An 18,202-nucleotide genomic window follows, 5' to 3' on the forward strand; every position below is an offset into this window, starting at 1 on the left:
TGAACACGTCTGTCGGCGTTCAAAACCGTGTGACAATATGAAAAACTGTAGACAATGGAAGAGACACAATCGAAGAGACGACGCGCGTTTGTTAAGTGGGTGGGGGCTTGAAACATGGAAAGTTAGTACACTGTGAGCTGCACAGATTACAAACTTGGCGCGCGCGGGTCAAAACAAGCATTGTTTGCCCACATCTGTTCTCTCTGCATCTCACGTGCATCCTTAGAATATGGAGACAGACCTTGAAAATCAACGAAGTTTTTGTATTTTATACACTGTATATTTCTCTCATAAAAAGAAGTAAAAAAATAAGCACAATAGTAACTGCATTGAATTGTCAAGGCTTTAAGTAAAGTACGCGCTAAACGGAGACACTAAAATGACCTCATTTACTCCCAAAACTGATGATAATTTAAATTTTCCTCATAAAATTAGTACACCAACAAAAATGGCATCAAAAATTAGAGAAAACTAATCTAAACTGGAAGATAATTTTATGCTAGAAACGCAATGTTTAATCGAATTCTCGGATTGAAAGAACAAAAGAAACACATTCTTGTCAGTTGGGAGAATTTGTCTTCAGAACTTGAAAATTCAAGAGTAAATTAAACTAAGGGACATGAACAATTATCTTCAACTGTAAATAAAAATACCATCAAAACACTTCACACGAAATACACCGACATTATACAAAAAATATTAAGTTAAGACTGTTCCTGTTTGTTTTTAAAATCCTACGTTACATCATATGCAATCATGTCCGAGATTAACTATTACATTTTATACCAGCATATACCAATGATAGTTACAAAAACCGGAAAATTAAGATTGATTTCACAAACATTTCTTCTAACACAGCTGTGATACAGTATATATTTAACTTTTGACCACATGACGGGTTCTAATTTCAAAGCGTGTTCCGAATACCTAAGTATAAATTCTTAAATCTAAGAAAGATATTATCAGACACCTTCATATTATACTAAAGTAAATTTAAAGCAAAACGACCAGATAAATGTTTGATAAAACGGACTAAAATTGACCTAAACTCATTTGATTAAAAAAAAGTTGTAGCTAGTTTCTTGACCTATTGTAGGCCTGTTCCCGAAGAAAGTTCAATTTTTGTTTCAACATTTGCAAGAGTCATATTATAAAAGTCAATCGGGCGGAAAACAATTGTAAGCCGAGCCTGAGGGACTAAAGGTTAGCTACACCCCTAAATGTCTCTAATATATGGTCAGTAAATTCAATGACATCATCTCTGATGTTTATTTCTTTAAATAAAGCCTAGAATGGCAATCTTGGCACTGATAGAATTAGATTGCATTAAATTTGGTAAAAGTAATTTATGATGTACAAAAATCATCCAAGTTTAATTAACATATGGCTGCAAATTTTGCAAATCAAATTTTTTTGAAATAAACATTTGCCAACTGTTGCAAATGACGAACTGTTTCTTTGCTTATTAGAAGCTTAAAGTATAAATGTAATTAAAACCCGGTGGAAAAGCTCCTGGTTATGTACAAGAAAAAACCTTTTAAATTGTTTTTCATAAAACTACTTGTAATACAGGAATAGAGCTGACTGTCATTTTCGCGAAAACGAAAACCCCGTAATCGCCTTCAGCTACTGCAGGCATCATTACAGAAGCTTTGTTTCATTTCTTTCTCTACGCAAGCATATATATTTGCAAAGGTAAGAAAAAAAGAAATTCCAGTGATCAAAATATAATCAAATAGACCGTTTTTATTTCTTCACCAGAGTAAGGCTACACATCTCAAATACCATTAAAAAAAAAAGAAAAAAGTTGCGTCATTCTATATGACATGGAAAAAAAATTTTTTTTCATCTATTTGATTTTATATTTAAATTTTCTTTTCCTTTTCCATAAGGTCAGGAGTGACGTCATCTCCAATCAGCAAAAAGGGCGCCCAGTATTTGATGTCGCGGAACTTGTCTAATTCTCTGAGGCTTTTCATGGCTAGGTTCAGCGACTCGCTTGCAGGTTTACCTTCTGCAAGGTGTTGATAAAAGCATTTCATGAACTCGAGAGTAGCCTCGTCATCAATCGCCCACAGGGACACCACAACAGACCGAGCACCTGCTCCCATAAAAGCGCGCGCAATGCCAACCACACCTTCCGCCTTGATTTCGCCCCAACCACTGTGGCAGCAACTAAGTACAACAAGTTTGGCGCGAAGTTGAACATTCAACACATCTCCAATTGTTAAAATGTAATCCTCCTTCGTTGGCACAGAAGATATTCGGTGTGGGTTAGGTGTAAGAGCAATTTCGCCCGTTTCCATACATCCGTGGGCGGCAAAGTGAACTAAGGAAACGGAACTGAGTCTTTTTAACACCTCATGTTTCGTGGCCTGTCTGCCAGTGATTGGCGTGATATTCAAAATTTTTCCGATCATTTCTACTTCTTGTTTAGCACACGGAAGCTGCTCGAGAGGTCTCTCTCCATTGCTTTTAGTAACCTCGGCTAACCACGGATCTCCTACAAGTAACGCACCACTGCTTTTGTGATAATCATCAGGGTAATCGGCAAGGAGTCTAAGACTTGTTAACGATGGAGCGAGTCGGATTCTGAAAGATTCACACAGGTATTTAGAGTTACCATCCTTGAATGCAGCATAAGGAGCGAGCCACAGGGGTCCATCGGGAATAATGAGTAGCTCATCCCCTTGTATCAGGTCAGCTACCGGCTTCATGACGGTATCATACAAAGTGCTCAAGCATTCGTTTTGTTGGATGGGAAGTTGAGGGTTGTCTTCTTCAGTTTTCTCATATTCTTTTGGACGGCTCTCCCTCAAAGCATCCAAAGATCGGTTCTCGCATCTCACATTAGAACGAACACCAAGTCGCGTATAGACACCGAGCATGAACGACTCAAAGGACTGGCTAGCTCCACTGTTCTCTGAAACAGAACCATTGAGTTTACTTTGTCTTAATTGAACTTTTTTATTTTCTTCGGACACAACCCAAAGATTGACGTCAGCTCTGTCCATTGCCTGAAAGACAGTGCTTGATGGAACGTTTTTTAAAACTGCTAAATCTTCACCGCCTCCCTTGTACTGACTTGTTCCACCACAAAAATGGGATTCCATGAGGTCGGTGAGAGCTTGAGCTCGTCCTTTCTCGGCGGCAAGTAAGGCTTCATCAATATTACCTTGTTTTACGAGAACTCTCCACAAACCCGTATACGCTATTTGATACTGATTTCGAAAATTAACTTTCCATTCATCTTTAGATTCTAGAAGTACTCTCAAGGAATTAAATAAGGTTATGCTAGCTTGGTAATATTCAACAGCTTTTGGCAGTCGACCCAGCAACTCAAAAACGGATCCTGATGAATAGTAGGCCGTTGCCTCCAAGGTTTTGTCTTCGACTTCTTTGGCAATTTTAAGCATTACCTTGTATGACTTTTTGGCCTTTACCAAATCACCCAGACGCTTATGCGCATTGCCAAGATTGCCATAAGCCTTACCCTCCCCATGCTTGTCTCTTACTTCTTCAGCTATTTTAAGATCTAGATTGAAATACTCTATGGCTTTTTTGAAATCACCCTGACCGTAATAAGCATTGCCAAGATTGCCATAAGCACAACCCTCCCCATGCTTGTCTCCTAATTCTTCAGCAATCATGAGATGTAGGCTGTGGTACTCTATGGCTTTTTTGAAATCACCTAGACGGAAGTAAGCAGTACCAAGACTGCCATAAGCGTTACCCTCTCCTTGCTTGTTTCCTACTTCTTTAGCTTTTAAAAGACCTAGGTAATGGTACTCTCTGGCTTTTTTTAAATCACCTAGACTCTTATACGCATTGCCAAGATTGCAATAAGCCTTACCTTCCCCATGTTTGTCTCCTACTTCTTCAGCTATTTTAAGATCTAGGTTGTGATACTCTATGGCTTTTTTGAAATCACCCAGACTGTCATAAACATTGCCAAGGTTACCATAACTTTTGCCCTCCCCATGCTTGTCTCCTACTTCTTTAGCTATTTCAAGATGTAGGTTGAGGTACTGCATGGCTTTTTTGAAATCACCTAGACTGTAAAAAGCATTGCCAAGATTGCCATAAGCGTTACCCTCCCCACGCCTGTCTCCTACTTCTTTATTTATTTGAAGATGTAGGTTGTGGTACTCTATGGCTTTTTTTAAATCACCCAGACTGTCATAAGCATTGCCAAGATTGCTATAAGCGTTACCCTCCCCTCGCTTGTCTCCTATTTCTTTAGCTATCAGAAGATGTAGGCTGTGGTACTCTCTGGCTTTTTTGAAATCACCCAGACCGTGATAAGCATTGCCAAGGTTACTATAAGCTTTACTCTCCCCATGCTTGTTTCCTACCTCATTAGCTAATGTAAGATATAGGTTGTGGTACTCTATGGCTTTTTTGAAATCACCCAGACTGTAATAATCATTGCCAAGATTACCAGAAGCGTTACCCTCCCCATGCTTGTCTCCTACTTCTTGAGCTATTTTAAGATGTACGTTGTGGAACTCTATGGCTTTTTTGAAATCCCCTTGACTCCAATACACATTGCCAAGATCACCATAAGCACTACCCTCCCCTTTCTTATCTCCTACTTCTTCAGTTATTTTAAGATGTAGGTTGAGATACTCTATGGCTTTCTTGAAATCACCAAGACTCCGATGAGCATCGCCAAGGCAATTATAAGCGTAACCCTCCCAATGCTTGTTTCCTACTTTTTTAGCTATTAAAAGATGTTGGTTGTGGCACTCTATGGCTTTTTTGAAATCGCCTAGACTTTCATAAACATTGCCAAGATCGCTATAAGTGATACCCTCCCCATGCTTGTCTCCCCGATTATATACATCACTTGCACTTGCACTACCATGGTCATAACTAATACGATCTTTTTCCTCCGTGGACTTATCTCCCACTTCTCTAACAGACTGAATTCTTAATGACAACAAGATCCCATTGTTTTTGTCAATCTTTTTTTATGTCAAGGAATCGAAAAGATTATTTTTCTGATCACATAGGTATATAATGGTCAATTTTTACAGGTGCGAGCTTGGTGCGAAGCCTTTGAATATGATTGTGCTTAAGGGTGACCTTGTTATGATACAGACATTGCTGCTTTTTAAATTAAAATTACTTTGTTATTATGCGCACTAGATACTGGTTTCTATAACAACAAGGTCATCTTCAGCCTCATTCCAAATCAAAGGCTTGGCAACTAAGTGCCCAACTGCAAAATGGCCTATTAAGAGGACTTGCGTGAAAGGTAGAACTTATATACGAAATATCTAGATATAATCCCTTTTTTCCAAAAACTGGGAAGCACTTGCTCGATTTTTAAATTAATATAGCTTTAACATCAAACAAATGTTTTACGGCAGTGGAAGAAATGAGTCTAGAACACAAATACGTGCCTTTAAAAGTTGTATTTGTCCATAGGAAAACACAACGAAAGTTTCCGAGTCTCTGAGTAGTGGAAAAATGTAACAGGAAGAAAATCAACATAATATATATATAAACATTACCAAGCTTCTTTTTCTGATTCGTTTTAGAGAGATCATCTATCCACATACCAATAATAAACTGGATGAATAGTAGTCTTTTAACCAAAGTAACGTAACAATATAATGCACCAGTTGTGACATGGATAGTACGACTAAGTCATGGCTAAAAGGAATATATCATTATTAAGACATGAGGTATTAACCTTTCCCATGTTTCATAATTACAAACACTTAACTTATGAGCTGATAAGTTCCCATCGTAATTAATACCCTTCTTTGCATTGTCTCCCTTTAAACATCAAATTGTGGAATATTTCCATTATACCCACGGTTAAAAATTAAAGATTCCTTCAAAGGATACTGCTAATCCCTTATCACACCAAGTGATTGCTTCTTCAAATCTCTTCAGTTCAACACAGGCAGTGGCTCCTGTAGGCAACAACACAACTACCGGTAAGCATCTAATTACTGTAGCTCAATTCCAAGAAAAGAATCTGAAATCATTGAAAGCTACATCATTACAGACCAGAAAACAAAAATAAACAGAAAACAAAATAAAACAAAACAAAACAAAAAAACACCTTTTAACTTAAAATTATACAATAAAGATAAATGCGAACCTTTCATACCCCGATAGATCTCGACCTTACTCGACGGGGCTCTTACAGAGGCCATAATCAAAACACTTTTCAAATGAGCCCAAAATTTGTGGTTAATGTCGTTCTTTGTGCACAGAGCCTGATTTCATGAAATCATTAATACGAAAACAATACCCAAACGATATGATTGGTGTGTGTTATCCAAATGCTGTGATATGATTAGTGCGAGATACCGGTATACCCAAATGCGGCAATCTGATTGGTGCGAGATAGATACCCTTATGCGGCGATCTGATTAGTGTGAGCAACATACCACTCTCCATGCTAACAAAGAGTAGATTTGTTATATCAAAAAGATAACTCATAACTGGATAGAATACAACACATAAGATATGGATAGAATAAAAAACGGAAAAATGAAACCCACTTTTTAATTTTTTTTTAAATGGTACATTTGTTAATTAACCTTTTAAGAACTACGTTACATTTCAACTTCAATCAAAATTCAAATTAAAAATTTTATTTGAAATAAATACTAGTCTCCCTTTAGTATGAGTTAACTTATTCGATTAACTAAATCAGTTGATAATTAATTCCTAAGAAGTGACTCGAACTAAGGTTTGAAGTTCACCAAGAATAAGATTCACTCATGCCGTCTCTAGTTACATTATTATAATGAAGAAATGTAAAATGGTTTCCGTGTTTACATAGCCTGATGTAAACACGCGGGAGGTTGGGAGAACACGAGATAAGCGTAGGAAACCATCCAACTCAAAATAATATTCCTATCATAATAGAAAGTTACGGCACAGCAGTCAAGAGCTATAATCAAATGTACATCAGGGTTGCCTCCACCTCTTAATTTAAGTCAATTGAGATATGATTTAACTTCATCTATCCATAGAGTGATGAGTTCCTTTTTTTATTAATATAGCACAGCTAACATATCTAACCTCTCACAATTGCCTTGAGGAAAGTTGGATTTAACTCAATGGCTGCTTCTGCATCCCTTAGTGAATCCTGGTGATTTCCTGGTTTTAAAATAAATATCTCTGATTAGTTCTACATATAGCAAACCCTGAGCACCTCTACATTCATTTTAGGAAAAGCTTGTGATGCTCATTGATATCTGGAGTATTACAGACTTTTAATAACTTCTTTGAATGTTTGAGAGGCCAAGGTGAGGCATGAACATTTTTCTGGAGAATTTCTTTTTTGGCAAAAATTCAAAATTATCACCTTTATCAGAAAGCTACTACTGTATGTCACAGCCCTATGCTTCAAAAGATAAAAAAAAAGCATATTAAAGCTCTCGTCATCTTACCAAGTTTAAAATGTGTAATAGCCCTATTGTTGTACAGTTTGGCCTTCAGTTCTTTCTCATTACAGTTCATTTTAATTCCTTCTGTGTAAAAGTGAATAGCATTGATGAAATCTCCTTTCTTGAAGGCCTCATTACCCTCATTCCTGTAAACATCAGCTGTGGCTGCAAAGAAAAGATAGAAAATAATTTATGTCAAAGTCTGTGGTGGTAGTTAATCTGCAGATTTTTCCTTTTGTGCCAGCTGCCACTTTGCACCTGCCTAACTTGAACCATCCCCTGAAAACCTTAGATGATGTCTGCAGCTTGACCCCCCTCCCCCTCATAAGAAAAACCCCACTCAGTTAGTTTATGAGACTTTTTATGGCTGAAAGCTCAACCAATCAGTCACTCAGTTGCTGTTGTGATGATTGTTTAGAAGAGAGTGCAATCCCTACTTAAAAACAATCTAAGCGCATTCAAGAAAATTAAGAGAAGAACCCTGAGATAACCATAATAACATTGGATGTGGCAAATCTGGAGTTGTTATATTTCTGTGAGGAACTGACCAAAATCCTCATTTATCTTGAAGGATTAATGACCCATATGGGAGGCCCAGAGTCTCTTTCTGTTTCTGTGAGATTAATAGTTATGATAATGCTGATAATGTGGGTGACAACAGGGAAGATAATGAGGACAACGATGATGATGATAATGAGAATTGAGCATCACTCAATTTGAAGCTAACCCCTGGACTTTTGGAGGTTGGTCTCCTCAAACTCCCCTGGGAGAGGGGAGGGAAGATATGATGATGATGATGATGATGATGATGATGATGATGATGATGGTGATGATGATGATGATGATGATGATGATGATGATGATGATGATGGTATTTATGATGCAAACTTACAAAATGGATGTTATATGATGATCAAAATAAAGTCTTTTACTTATAATTATAACTTTGTGTAAAGCAAATGTCAAAGGTTTCTGTGTCATAAATCCTCTCAATGAACAACATATTCTAATCATAGAAGAGAGTCATTACTGGCCAAAATCTCATTTAAAGTGGTAATACAGTGTATCCTTCTCCAGATCTGCATGCTTCTTGAAACTGGTGGAAAAGAAATTGTTCTAACAATAACTGATGCCAAACTCAAGCCCAGCTCACCTCGTAAAGTGTCCTCATCAAAATCTGGTACATTTTCTTGGTCAGGTAAGTCTTCTTTTTCACATGAAACTTTAATTGGACTTCTTCCTGAAGTCATAGCAACTGTAAGAAGATGCTTCTTCCAAAAAGTTGCTTTTTAAAGTTATCCTGGCCTGAAAAAAAGATGGTTACAAATGGTCAATAAACATCTGAGCTCAACATATTACCCAGCTGCAAAATAAATATTTTCTCCCCTCTGAGCATGGGAGGGATACACTTTTTAGACACAAGATCACAAGTCCATTAATATTAATGGAATACAAATAACTGATTAAAGAAGCAAAAGAACAAAAGATGCATATACTGAAGAAAACAAGCATTTATTTTAAGAAGAACAGTAATTCACCTCTTATAATAAAAAATTTCAAGATTTAAAAATACATTCCCAGTTAACTGAGATAAATTGGACGAAAATCATCATCTGTGTCTCACAGTTTCAAATAGTTTGTAACAGCAGCAGTTCAAATTATTAATTTACATTAAGAGGCTGTAGATAGTTAGGTAAAGTCTGTATTTGAGCAGTGGCCTGTCCAGGCCCTGAGCTTATGGTTTTCTCACATGAAGTGACTAGGAGTATTACTACCCACCCCCTGGACAGGATACTAATTCATCACAAGGTTACCCAACCCCCCCTTCTCCTCCCTCCCCACAACATTTCATCAGGCTTCCCTTGACTATTATAAATCTCTGCTACTCATTTATACTCCTTGGTGGAGAGGGGCACTGTGAGAACAAAACACATGACTCACCCTGAGGTTTCAACTGCAGACCTCTTAACCCTGAGTCCAGCACAGGCCTGGTTACATATGCAGACCTCTTGACCCTGAGTCCACCACACTAATTATAAGGCCATGGCATGTCTCCATGGGGGAATTAAAGTTTATGCTGAATTCTTTCTCATAAGAAACAAATCTTACAAAACTAAAGAAATGTTCTCTTATTTGATTTTTAAATAGGGATTACTGGTCAAAACTTATACAAGTCATTCAATTTCCTCCAGTTGAACTGATGCCCATATTTGTATAGATCGGTGTTCATTCAACTGTTACACTTATAGCAGGAAATTTAAAGCACTGAATTATATACACTAACGCATGCTGATGTATGTTGAAATAGATTTCAATTTGGTACAGATGCTGACAAATTGTTATAATTGTAATCACTTCATGTTTCTATTGTTTTGTGCAAAAAAATTGATTTGTCTTTAATGGTAACTTTAATTCTCTTGATAATCAAGACTGGTTGTTTTTCAAATATTATATAATCCTTGCTGACTGTCTTCATGTAGAAAAAATTTCAATGAATGTAGACTAACAAGAATAGATTGTTCTGGAATTCAAATTAGCCAAAGATACATGTATAGCATAAATCATTTTCCAAAAGTTAGGAGTAACTCCTTACCTACCAGTCTAGTGTGAGGGCTTAACTCAGGGAATATATATTGGCCTAAGGTTGTGGCAGTATAGATATGACATGTATCATGCCAATTTTCCCTTGCTCAAGAAAGCAAGCTTAGTCCAATGTCACTTGGAATAAACCGGATGACTTTGAATTTTCTGGCTTTCAAGAAAAAAATACATGTTTTATGATTGTCTGTATAGAACAATGATGATGGTCCATGTGGCAAATTATCCTGACTGTGTAAGAACCAATCAGAACTCTCAAATTTACCTCCAGACTTAACATACATTTTAAATTATCACCAGACACATACTTGGATGCATGCAGCCATATGTAGAACTAATTAAAACCAGTTTTGATAAAAAAAATTGATTGGAAATATTCAGTCAATAAAGCTTGAGCTATTGACATTTGTTGATTGACTATTTCACCTCTATTTTATTTTCAACCAAGGGTATCCCCAACGCTTTATCCAGGGTTTTTGTGATTATTATGTTTCCCAGAAAACATTTAGCATGTGCAATACTGGAAGGAAGTTAGTTTTACAAGGAAATGGGAGACCTTGAAAGAAATATAGTATAAAGGATATTTGACTATCTTTGCAAAATTCACTTGATGAACCCTTGATTTCCATTTCCTTTAAATAAGTAATTACCAGTAAATCCTAACATTCATCGGAAGAGGGTAAAAGTTATGCCATGTCAGCTAGGCAACAATGTGAAAAAAAAGCAATGAATATAAGTATGTTTATGAACTTAAGGTGAATTTGCCAATTTTGGTGTATAATTCTGCAGATAGATATGTTTCAACATTCCTTTTCCATCTGATAACAAAAGCCACATACACTTTCTCAAGCTTGAATTTTGGGAGAATTATGCACGATGCTTAAAGCTCTCACCACACAGAGCCTCTTGGACTTCTTTTTAGGTGTTTAACGCTTTAACACCTGGCCAAGATCTCATTAATAATTCTCCTTACTGTCTGCCATACAATATTTATGATGCTATTTCTGAGAATTTGGAACTGGATCAACTAAAAAATCCTTTAACTTATATTTTTTTTATTCTCATCACCCGTCTGATTGATATTGTAAGGAGAAATTCTATCTTGGTCACTCATGGGAGTTTAAGGGTGAAATTAATGATTGCTTGTATTTTCAAGGTTCTCATGCAAAGATATTCTTTCTGTGTCTCACACACAAAGCTGTTGGTGTCTAGTTTATTTTGAAATGGATTTCAATACCACACAGGTGCTGACATTTGTGGTTTACCTGTACAAGTATACAACAAATTGTTTTTCCAACCCCCTCATGGTTCTATGTTTTGTGCACAAAATTGATTTTTTTTTACTGCTTACATTAATTTTGTTGCTAATCAAGGCTGGTTGTTTTTCAAATATCATATGATCCTTGCTGGCTGACCTCGTGTACAAAAAAAATTCAATAAATGTAGAGTAACAAGGAAATCAATGGTTCTGGAATTCAAAATAGCCTAAGATGCATGTAAAGTGTAGATTAGTTTTGCAAAAGCCCTTACTAACTTCTGACTAACTGGTGGAGCTGAGGGCTTTTCTAGAGAATATTGGCCCAAGGTTGTGTCAATGTAGAATGACATATTTAGTACCAATATTCCCAAGTATGGCTCAAGAAAGCAAGGTAACAGTTATGCACTAATTAATGTCACTAAATTTTTTTTGGACTAAATTTTTTTATTTTGAATTTTCTGGCTTCCAAGTAAAAAATACATGTTTTATGACTGTCCGTATGGCATGATGATGGTCCTTTTGGCAAAATCCTGACCAAGTAAGAACCAAACAGAAGTCTTGAATTTACCCCAAGACACATACTAAGTATGTGTATGGTATACTTATTATTGGCTGCATGCATTCAAGTCTTGAATGCATGCAGCCAATAATAAGTATACCAGTTTTGATAATTAAAAAAAAAATTGATCAGAAACATTTACATGATGTGATTAATGATTGATCATGTATTGATTAGCTGATGACAAAAGGTAAAAATGTACTCAGATACTAATCAATCACTCTAAATATGAAATCATTACCAGATGGTGAATTGGATTCCTAAAAAACGGGAACAGTTAATTGAAAGGAAGCTTGCAATAAATCACTAGCTGACATTTGTAGAAAAATGATCTAAATATATAACAAGGAAATCTGTATAACAGCACAGTTTAGAAGGACATTATCTAAGTAGCCTATAAAAAAGAAAAGTATTTCTTTCAAACTATAAAATAATAAACATGATCACATGAAATACGCTGCGAATGTTTATTGCTTTTTGATCAAATGCATCGTAAAAACGGTAGAAAATTTAGTAAATGCATATATAAGCCAAGAACTGCCTGCAAATTTTAGTGAATTCGACAGCTGTAGCTTGTTCGAACAAGCTAAACTTAAGTAGCTTATAAGTAACACGAAGCGGCAAAGCAATTAATACACGCTAGAATCAATAAAAGTTAGCAATCCTCGTCAGTTAACTGCAGGAACGTCTTTCCTGGCCGGAAATCAGAGAAAATTAGGACAGATTAAGAACATGTGAAAGAGAAAATGTTAACTGAGAAACTTTGAATAAAAGTATTTACCTTAAATTATGTTAAAAAATCTGATACAACCATGCGTTCTTACCTCTGTCGCGGAAATGGAAGCCACGTTTGACTGTTTTACGACCTTGCTTCCTCAATTCCACATGGAAATGTTTCAAAGAAAGTAACTAAGACCGAGAAAGTAACAAAAAAGACTTCAAAGCTATGATACAGAATAAAGAGTCGCAATAGCTTGTTGTGAAAATGAAAGGGGGAGTCCCTTGGCCCATAAGTCTTTGCAAGCTTGAAGCCGGAAGTGCTTTAGCGGAAATTGAAAAAAGAGCTCGTTTGGATTTGTGACCTAGGTCTGTAGTTTGGCCAAATTATTGCTTTGAGTTTAAAAAAGCTGTTTCTTTCATGCATCGCACTGTTTCAGTATTGAAAAATATTAAAAACAACGTAACGAATGTTATAACTTTATCACATGGAAACGAAAGCCGGAAACGTGAATTTCTAGCCGACAGTGAACACTAAAAAAAAATTGATCCACATCCTGAAGAACTCCCGGAAAGGTTGAAAGATAATTTATCTGCGATAGTTACAAATCAAAAGTACGACGAGAACAATCTCATAAAAACTGACTATAAAACGTGTTCATATACATAAAAATTAAATATTTCTTGTGCGCTTCTCGCGTTCTTCCAAGGTCCTCAACATTATTACATCTCACTTTTACATGTTCTCATTAACAGTCTGAACATAACACACGAGAAGTAGGTTTTTTCTAATATTAGAAACAAATTCCTCTCGGAATATGCTCATATAAATTTTGCTGCAGCGTGAACATAAACTGTCAATTCTGACTACACTCAGACGAGATATTCAATGTGAAAGTTTATTTAGGAGAAGTCAGCCAGTCTTGTAGTCTACATATCCTACTACAATCTGCAATGTTCTGCAAGTATTCACTGAAAATAAAGGGTTATACAAAAATAGGCTGTGCTACGCCAGATACGAAAAACCACTAAAAAACCACTCTTTAGAAGTGGCCAAAAACTATGAGGAAACGTATTCCTCATCTAATGCAGCAGCACTATACCCCGAGGAAAGGGTAACTAAAATAAACCTAGTTACACTACTAAATTACACAGAAAATTCAATGAAAGGAGTGATGTTTTACATAGAGTTGTAAAGCAAAATTACATTAAATAAAAAATAAATAAATAAAAGAAAGTGGCCCAACCTAAGACTGACCGACGTAGAATGACCTAATTTCCCCGCGAAACGCTTAAATAACCCGAAACTACCACGATGCCATGCGAATCTCTCGAACGTGCCGTCAGAATATTAATTTCTGACTAATTCGTTCCCATGTCTCTCAAACGTCAGAAATTACATTTTATCTTATTCTCATTTGGTGATTGCATACCCTTTAGAGGACTTTGGAGCCCGGAGGGTTTGTGGCACCGCATTGGTTCAGGGAAAACGTTTCCAGTTTTTTTTTCCTGAAATGTCTTTTTGAATTTTCTTTAACTAGCGGTGACATACCTGAGTTGTGTCGTGTTTTGAATCGCCCTAAGGCTTCTTCAAAGTAGAAACAATGAGTGAAATACCAAGCAATACTACAAACCAAAAAGTCTAAGAAGCTGTTTATAATCCAACTGCTTTTTTTTCAATCCCTAAAAAAGTGACTACAAAAGGTACTAGTAGACATCAGCTCAACGGGGCTTGAATTGCAAAATAATATATACGATCTCGACAATTGGGGTTAAAAAAGCAACATTAAAAGTGATGAGATTCATAAATCTCACATGATATATTTGTAGGGATCAAAGTTGGGATCATGCGATATAACTTCTACCAATTTACAGCAGTTAATCATTAACTGTGTCACGCAATTATTCCAAAAAAGAAAAAAATTTGGGTTTTGTAATTGCCAATATCTCCAATGGACAAATTTGCATGTCGACAAACATACCATCACAGCAAAGACCTATCTTAACAATACGTTTTTGGGTAAAAAGATTTTTGGGCTCTTTAAAAGATTTGTGATCACGCGACTCTGAAATACGTGACCTCTGATGTGAATTTATGCAATTTTTGGTTATAAACTGATGTTTATTCGCTCAATTTCAATTTGAGAATGGGATCGCTGACGTGATATTTATGTCTAAAAACAACAGATGTATAGCTGCCGAGCTAAGGGGTCACTTATCATAGAATTTGGTGACGCTGACACTCTACTCGGTCCATCCGCCATGACCTTGACCCAAATATTTTCAGTCCGGCCCACCCACTCAGTTCCATTCTACCATCTCCGAAAAAATTCTACTCAACGTTAGATAAAAAAAACATATCCTTTAACTTTTTGCGTTCTTTTTACCATGCCAAACCTTTATAAGCTTACTCGAATCCGAATCGTACGGTACGACCTCAGCGAAATAACGCCGGTGACACGGAGGGATGAAAGGGTGCTACGCCACTGACGCAGAGATTCAAGACTCTTTTCAAAATATAAAGAAGCATAGCATGGCTGGAATTCAAGCTTTGAACAACTTTTCTTTTGAGTCTGACAGCTTGAAAAGCGCACAATGTGGGCAAGTTTTTATGACTGCGAAAGTTTCAAAATTATGGTCCTGCACAAGGTGTGTAAACGTTTACCAAGAATTCAAAAGTGTTGAGAAACGTCTTGATGTTGGGCGCCACTTAACCGAGCAAAGTGGGCAGAAACCTGTAGAATTTTGTGCTAGGTGCAACCGTTGGTGGTGCTCCATCAACAAATTTATGATCTCTTGCAACAACAGAATCGACTGCAGCATTAGCCAACAGTTCATCTCTGAAGGGGTTTGAGCTTTGAAGTAGGAGAAAAAATCTACCAGATTTTCTCAACGAGTGCGGTAATTTGTACAAGAGATATTTTTACAAAGAGAAGAAACCGGCGACGATGCAAATCCCGTTGATGTTGCACCCAAAATGAAGTGTCTAAGATGAGCAAATGGACACAAATAATTCACCAGGGAGGAATGACTTTCAGTTGTTCAAATTGTTAGATATTTCAGGAAGCTAGCAGCCCTTAATAAGGCCGATCTTCTGAATAGAGTTGTAAGTGCCTCCCTGAAGAATGAATATACGATCAATACGTCAACAACGCAGAAGCGATGGAGACGAGATTTCAAATAAGGAAGAGAACTGGAAACTTTTTACTGGTACAAAGATAATTGTAAATGTGACCGTCAGATAATCTTCTTGTGAGTAACTCATAAAATCTTTGGCTTCAGATGGCGGCGTTTTTCCTTTGGGCTTAATTCACCTTGGCTCGTAAGCTTTCTTGTTTCCGGTGACAATTTTCCATGATCCGCCATTTGTAATAAAATACAAATATTAATCTGTCGATCATTTATTTCGGGAAAATTTGGTAAGGATCCAAAAATAATTTTTTCACTTTACATAGCAGGCAAAACTTTCAAAGCGTTTAAGGCGTCCATTGCGTTCAAGCCATAACGTTCAAGGCATTCGAGGCAAGGCGTTCAGTGGTCAATTTTGGGGTAAGTTCGACCTTTGATAACTGATATGCTGTATAACCTCTCCGCTATCATATCAATTTTGTAGTGTTTATGAATAGTTATGCCTAAACACCGAATCTCTTGGGGTAGATTGTTTACCTAGCAATTAGAGATTAAAAGCTATATAGCTGTGAAGTGTAGCCGATTGAAAATAGATCACGTCTTCATATTAACCATTATATTTATAGTCCGACGGGAAAGTAAGAGCTGTTCTTAAGAAAGAATTTTTTAAGGCCAATCGACGCGGTATATGAAGTGTAGCCGATTGAAAATAGATCACGTCCACATATTAATCATTATATTCATATTCCGACGAGAAAGTAAGTGCTGTTCTTATGAACGAATTTTTTTAAGGCCAATCGACGCGGTGTACGACTCTTCAGTGAATAAACCCGATCAGCTTAGATGAATTATGATAGATATTTCGATCTGCTATCGGATTGAAGTCGAAACTTGTTTTGTTTGTATGTGTGTGCGAGCGCCTATTTTTTTTTTCTTACAGAAATGAAGATAGAATTCTTTTACCTTGCACTGACAATTTGAATATTTTTGGTGAGGAAAGTTTTATTTCAGGTTCTTGTGTTTGATTTTATCACTCATACCCTAATGATTGGGACACAAAACAAGGTACAATTATTCGTTGCTTTGTTATGCATCTAAGAATAGCTAGTTCAGAACTATTCTTTTCCTGCTTACTGAGAATCAGAATGTGTTGGACTGAAATACGATGCAATTTTTAAGAAAGATGGTATTAAGAACTAACAAACTCGGAAATTGCGGAAGATTTAATGCTTCGAGGTTGTTTCATTTAAACTTTTTCGAATAATTCTAGTTTCATGATCTGTTTAATGCTTTTATCTCACACGAACTAAATTTATTCATCCTTGCATGACAGGGAAGGTTTTATTTCAGTTTCTAACGTTTGGTTTCCTTAGTCATGCGATCAGAATACTAATCAAGGCTTGCGTGATGTTTGTTTGTTTGTTTTGGTTTCTTCATATTTCTTTTAAAGCCTTCTTTCCGCTTTTCCCCAGAGTATGAAACAGTTTGTACGGAAAATTGCTAGAATTTCTTGGTTGAAGATTTAAAAATTCAAGCAATCTAACAAACTGGTAAAAAAATTTTTTCTAAACAATTTCACTTCTACTTAGAGATGTCTGTGATATGAGTACGTCTACGCCACCTCGGCGCTTTTACACGAAACACCTTAGAGCAATTCTCCTTTCAAGCTACTTTACATTTTCTTACACGTCAGTCTGGAGAATTTGGCTTTTGATCAAAATAACAATCTAAAGCTGATAAACATGTTTACTCTGGAATTTTAAGGAACATTTACAAGTCATTTCATACTACGAGGAAGAGGGTTTGATCGAACGCAAGGCAAGTTGATGAGTAACCAATTTTTCGATTTTATTCTGTGTATCTCATGAATAAGGTGTTTACGACGTTATTCGAGAAACAGTTTGGTCACAAGACTAGCTATTACTTCTAAACTTGATGAACACGAGAAAGAAAATAAGAAAAAGAACGGACTCATCTGAATACACAACGGAAGGCTTCTCGAGAGCGAATTCGAAGTGACCCGAAGAAAAAAATATTTACAACTTAGTGTTCTTTTGTTTTGTTCGTGGGTAAAACATGATTCCGAGTGTAATTTGGTGTTAATAAGCACGAGTTAATTTTTCAAAGACAATAAAATTGCACTAGCCCGTGATTTATATGAAAAAAGCCTCAGAGAAATTCAAGAGAGACAAATAATGACAGCGTGCGCTATTTGTAACTTGCAGTCGTGTTACAACTTTGTACTAGCGTAACATGAAAAATGCACTCGTTTTCAGCCAGTTGATACTGAGTTATTTTTATCATGTATATTATTATTTTCGTAATCATGTGCGTGTTGGTATCAACACCCTGTGCATTAATCCTTTTGCTGAAGGCTTTTCTGAATATCTTCTTTTCAGAGATGAAATTAGACATGAATTTTTTATAGTTGTTTTGTTGGGAGATATTTCTTTCATTATATGTTGATTTTGGTTTTCATCTGTTATATGATCATTAAATTAGACACGGCATGTTTTCTGTTTC

At 36.3% G+C, this 18,202-nt stretch overlaps 1 protein-coding gene across 1 annotated transcript; it reads right to left on the bottom strand.

Moving 5' to 3' along the window:
- Window positions 1–286: 286 nt before the first annotated feature.
- Window positions 287–12,810, bottom strand: LOC136277777 (tetratricopeptide repeat protein 28-like). Its single transcript, XM_066160469.1, has 6 exons — window positions 12,658–12,810; window positions 8,572–8,723; window positions 7,422–7,583; window positions 7,051–7,128; window positions 5,860–5,927; window positions 287–4,967 (listed from the first exon to the last, which is right to left on the bottom strand). The coding sequence occupies exons 2-6, from the start codon at window positions 8,666–8,668 to the stop codon at window positions 1,866–1,868; spliced, it is 3,507 nt and encodes a 1,168-aa protein (XP_066016566.1). The 5' UTR covers window positions 8,669–8,723; window positions 12,658–12,810; the 3' UTR covers window positions 287–1,865.
- Window positions 12,811–18,202: the final 5,392 nt, after the last annotated feature.

The sequence above is a fragment of the Pocillopora verrucosa genome, chromosome 13 (assembly GCF_036669915.1).
Source record: "Pocillopora verrucosa isolate sample1 chromosome 13, ASM3666991v2, whole genome shotgun sequence".
NCBI lineage: Eukaryota > Metazoa > Cnidaria > Anthozoa > Scleractinia > Pocilloporidae > Pocillopora > Pocillopora verrucosa.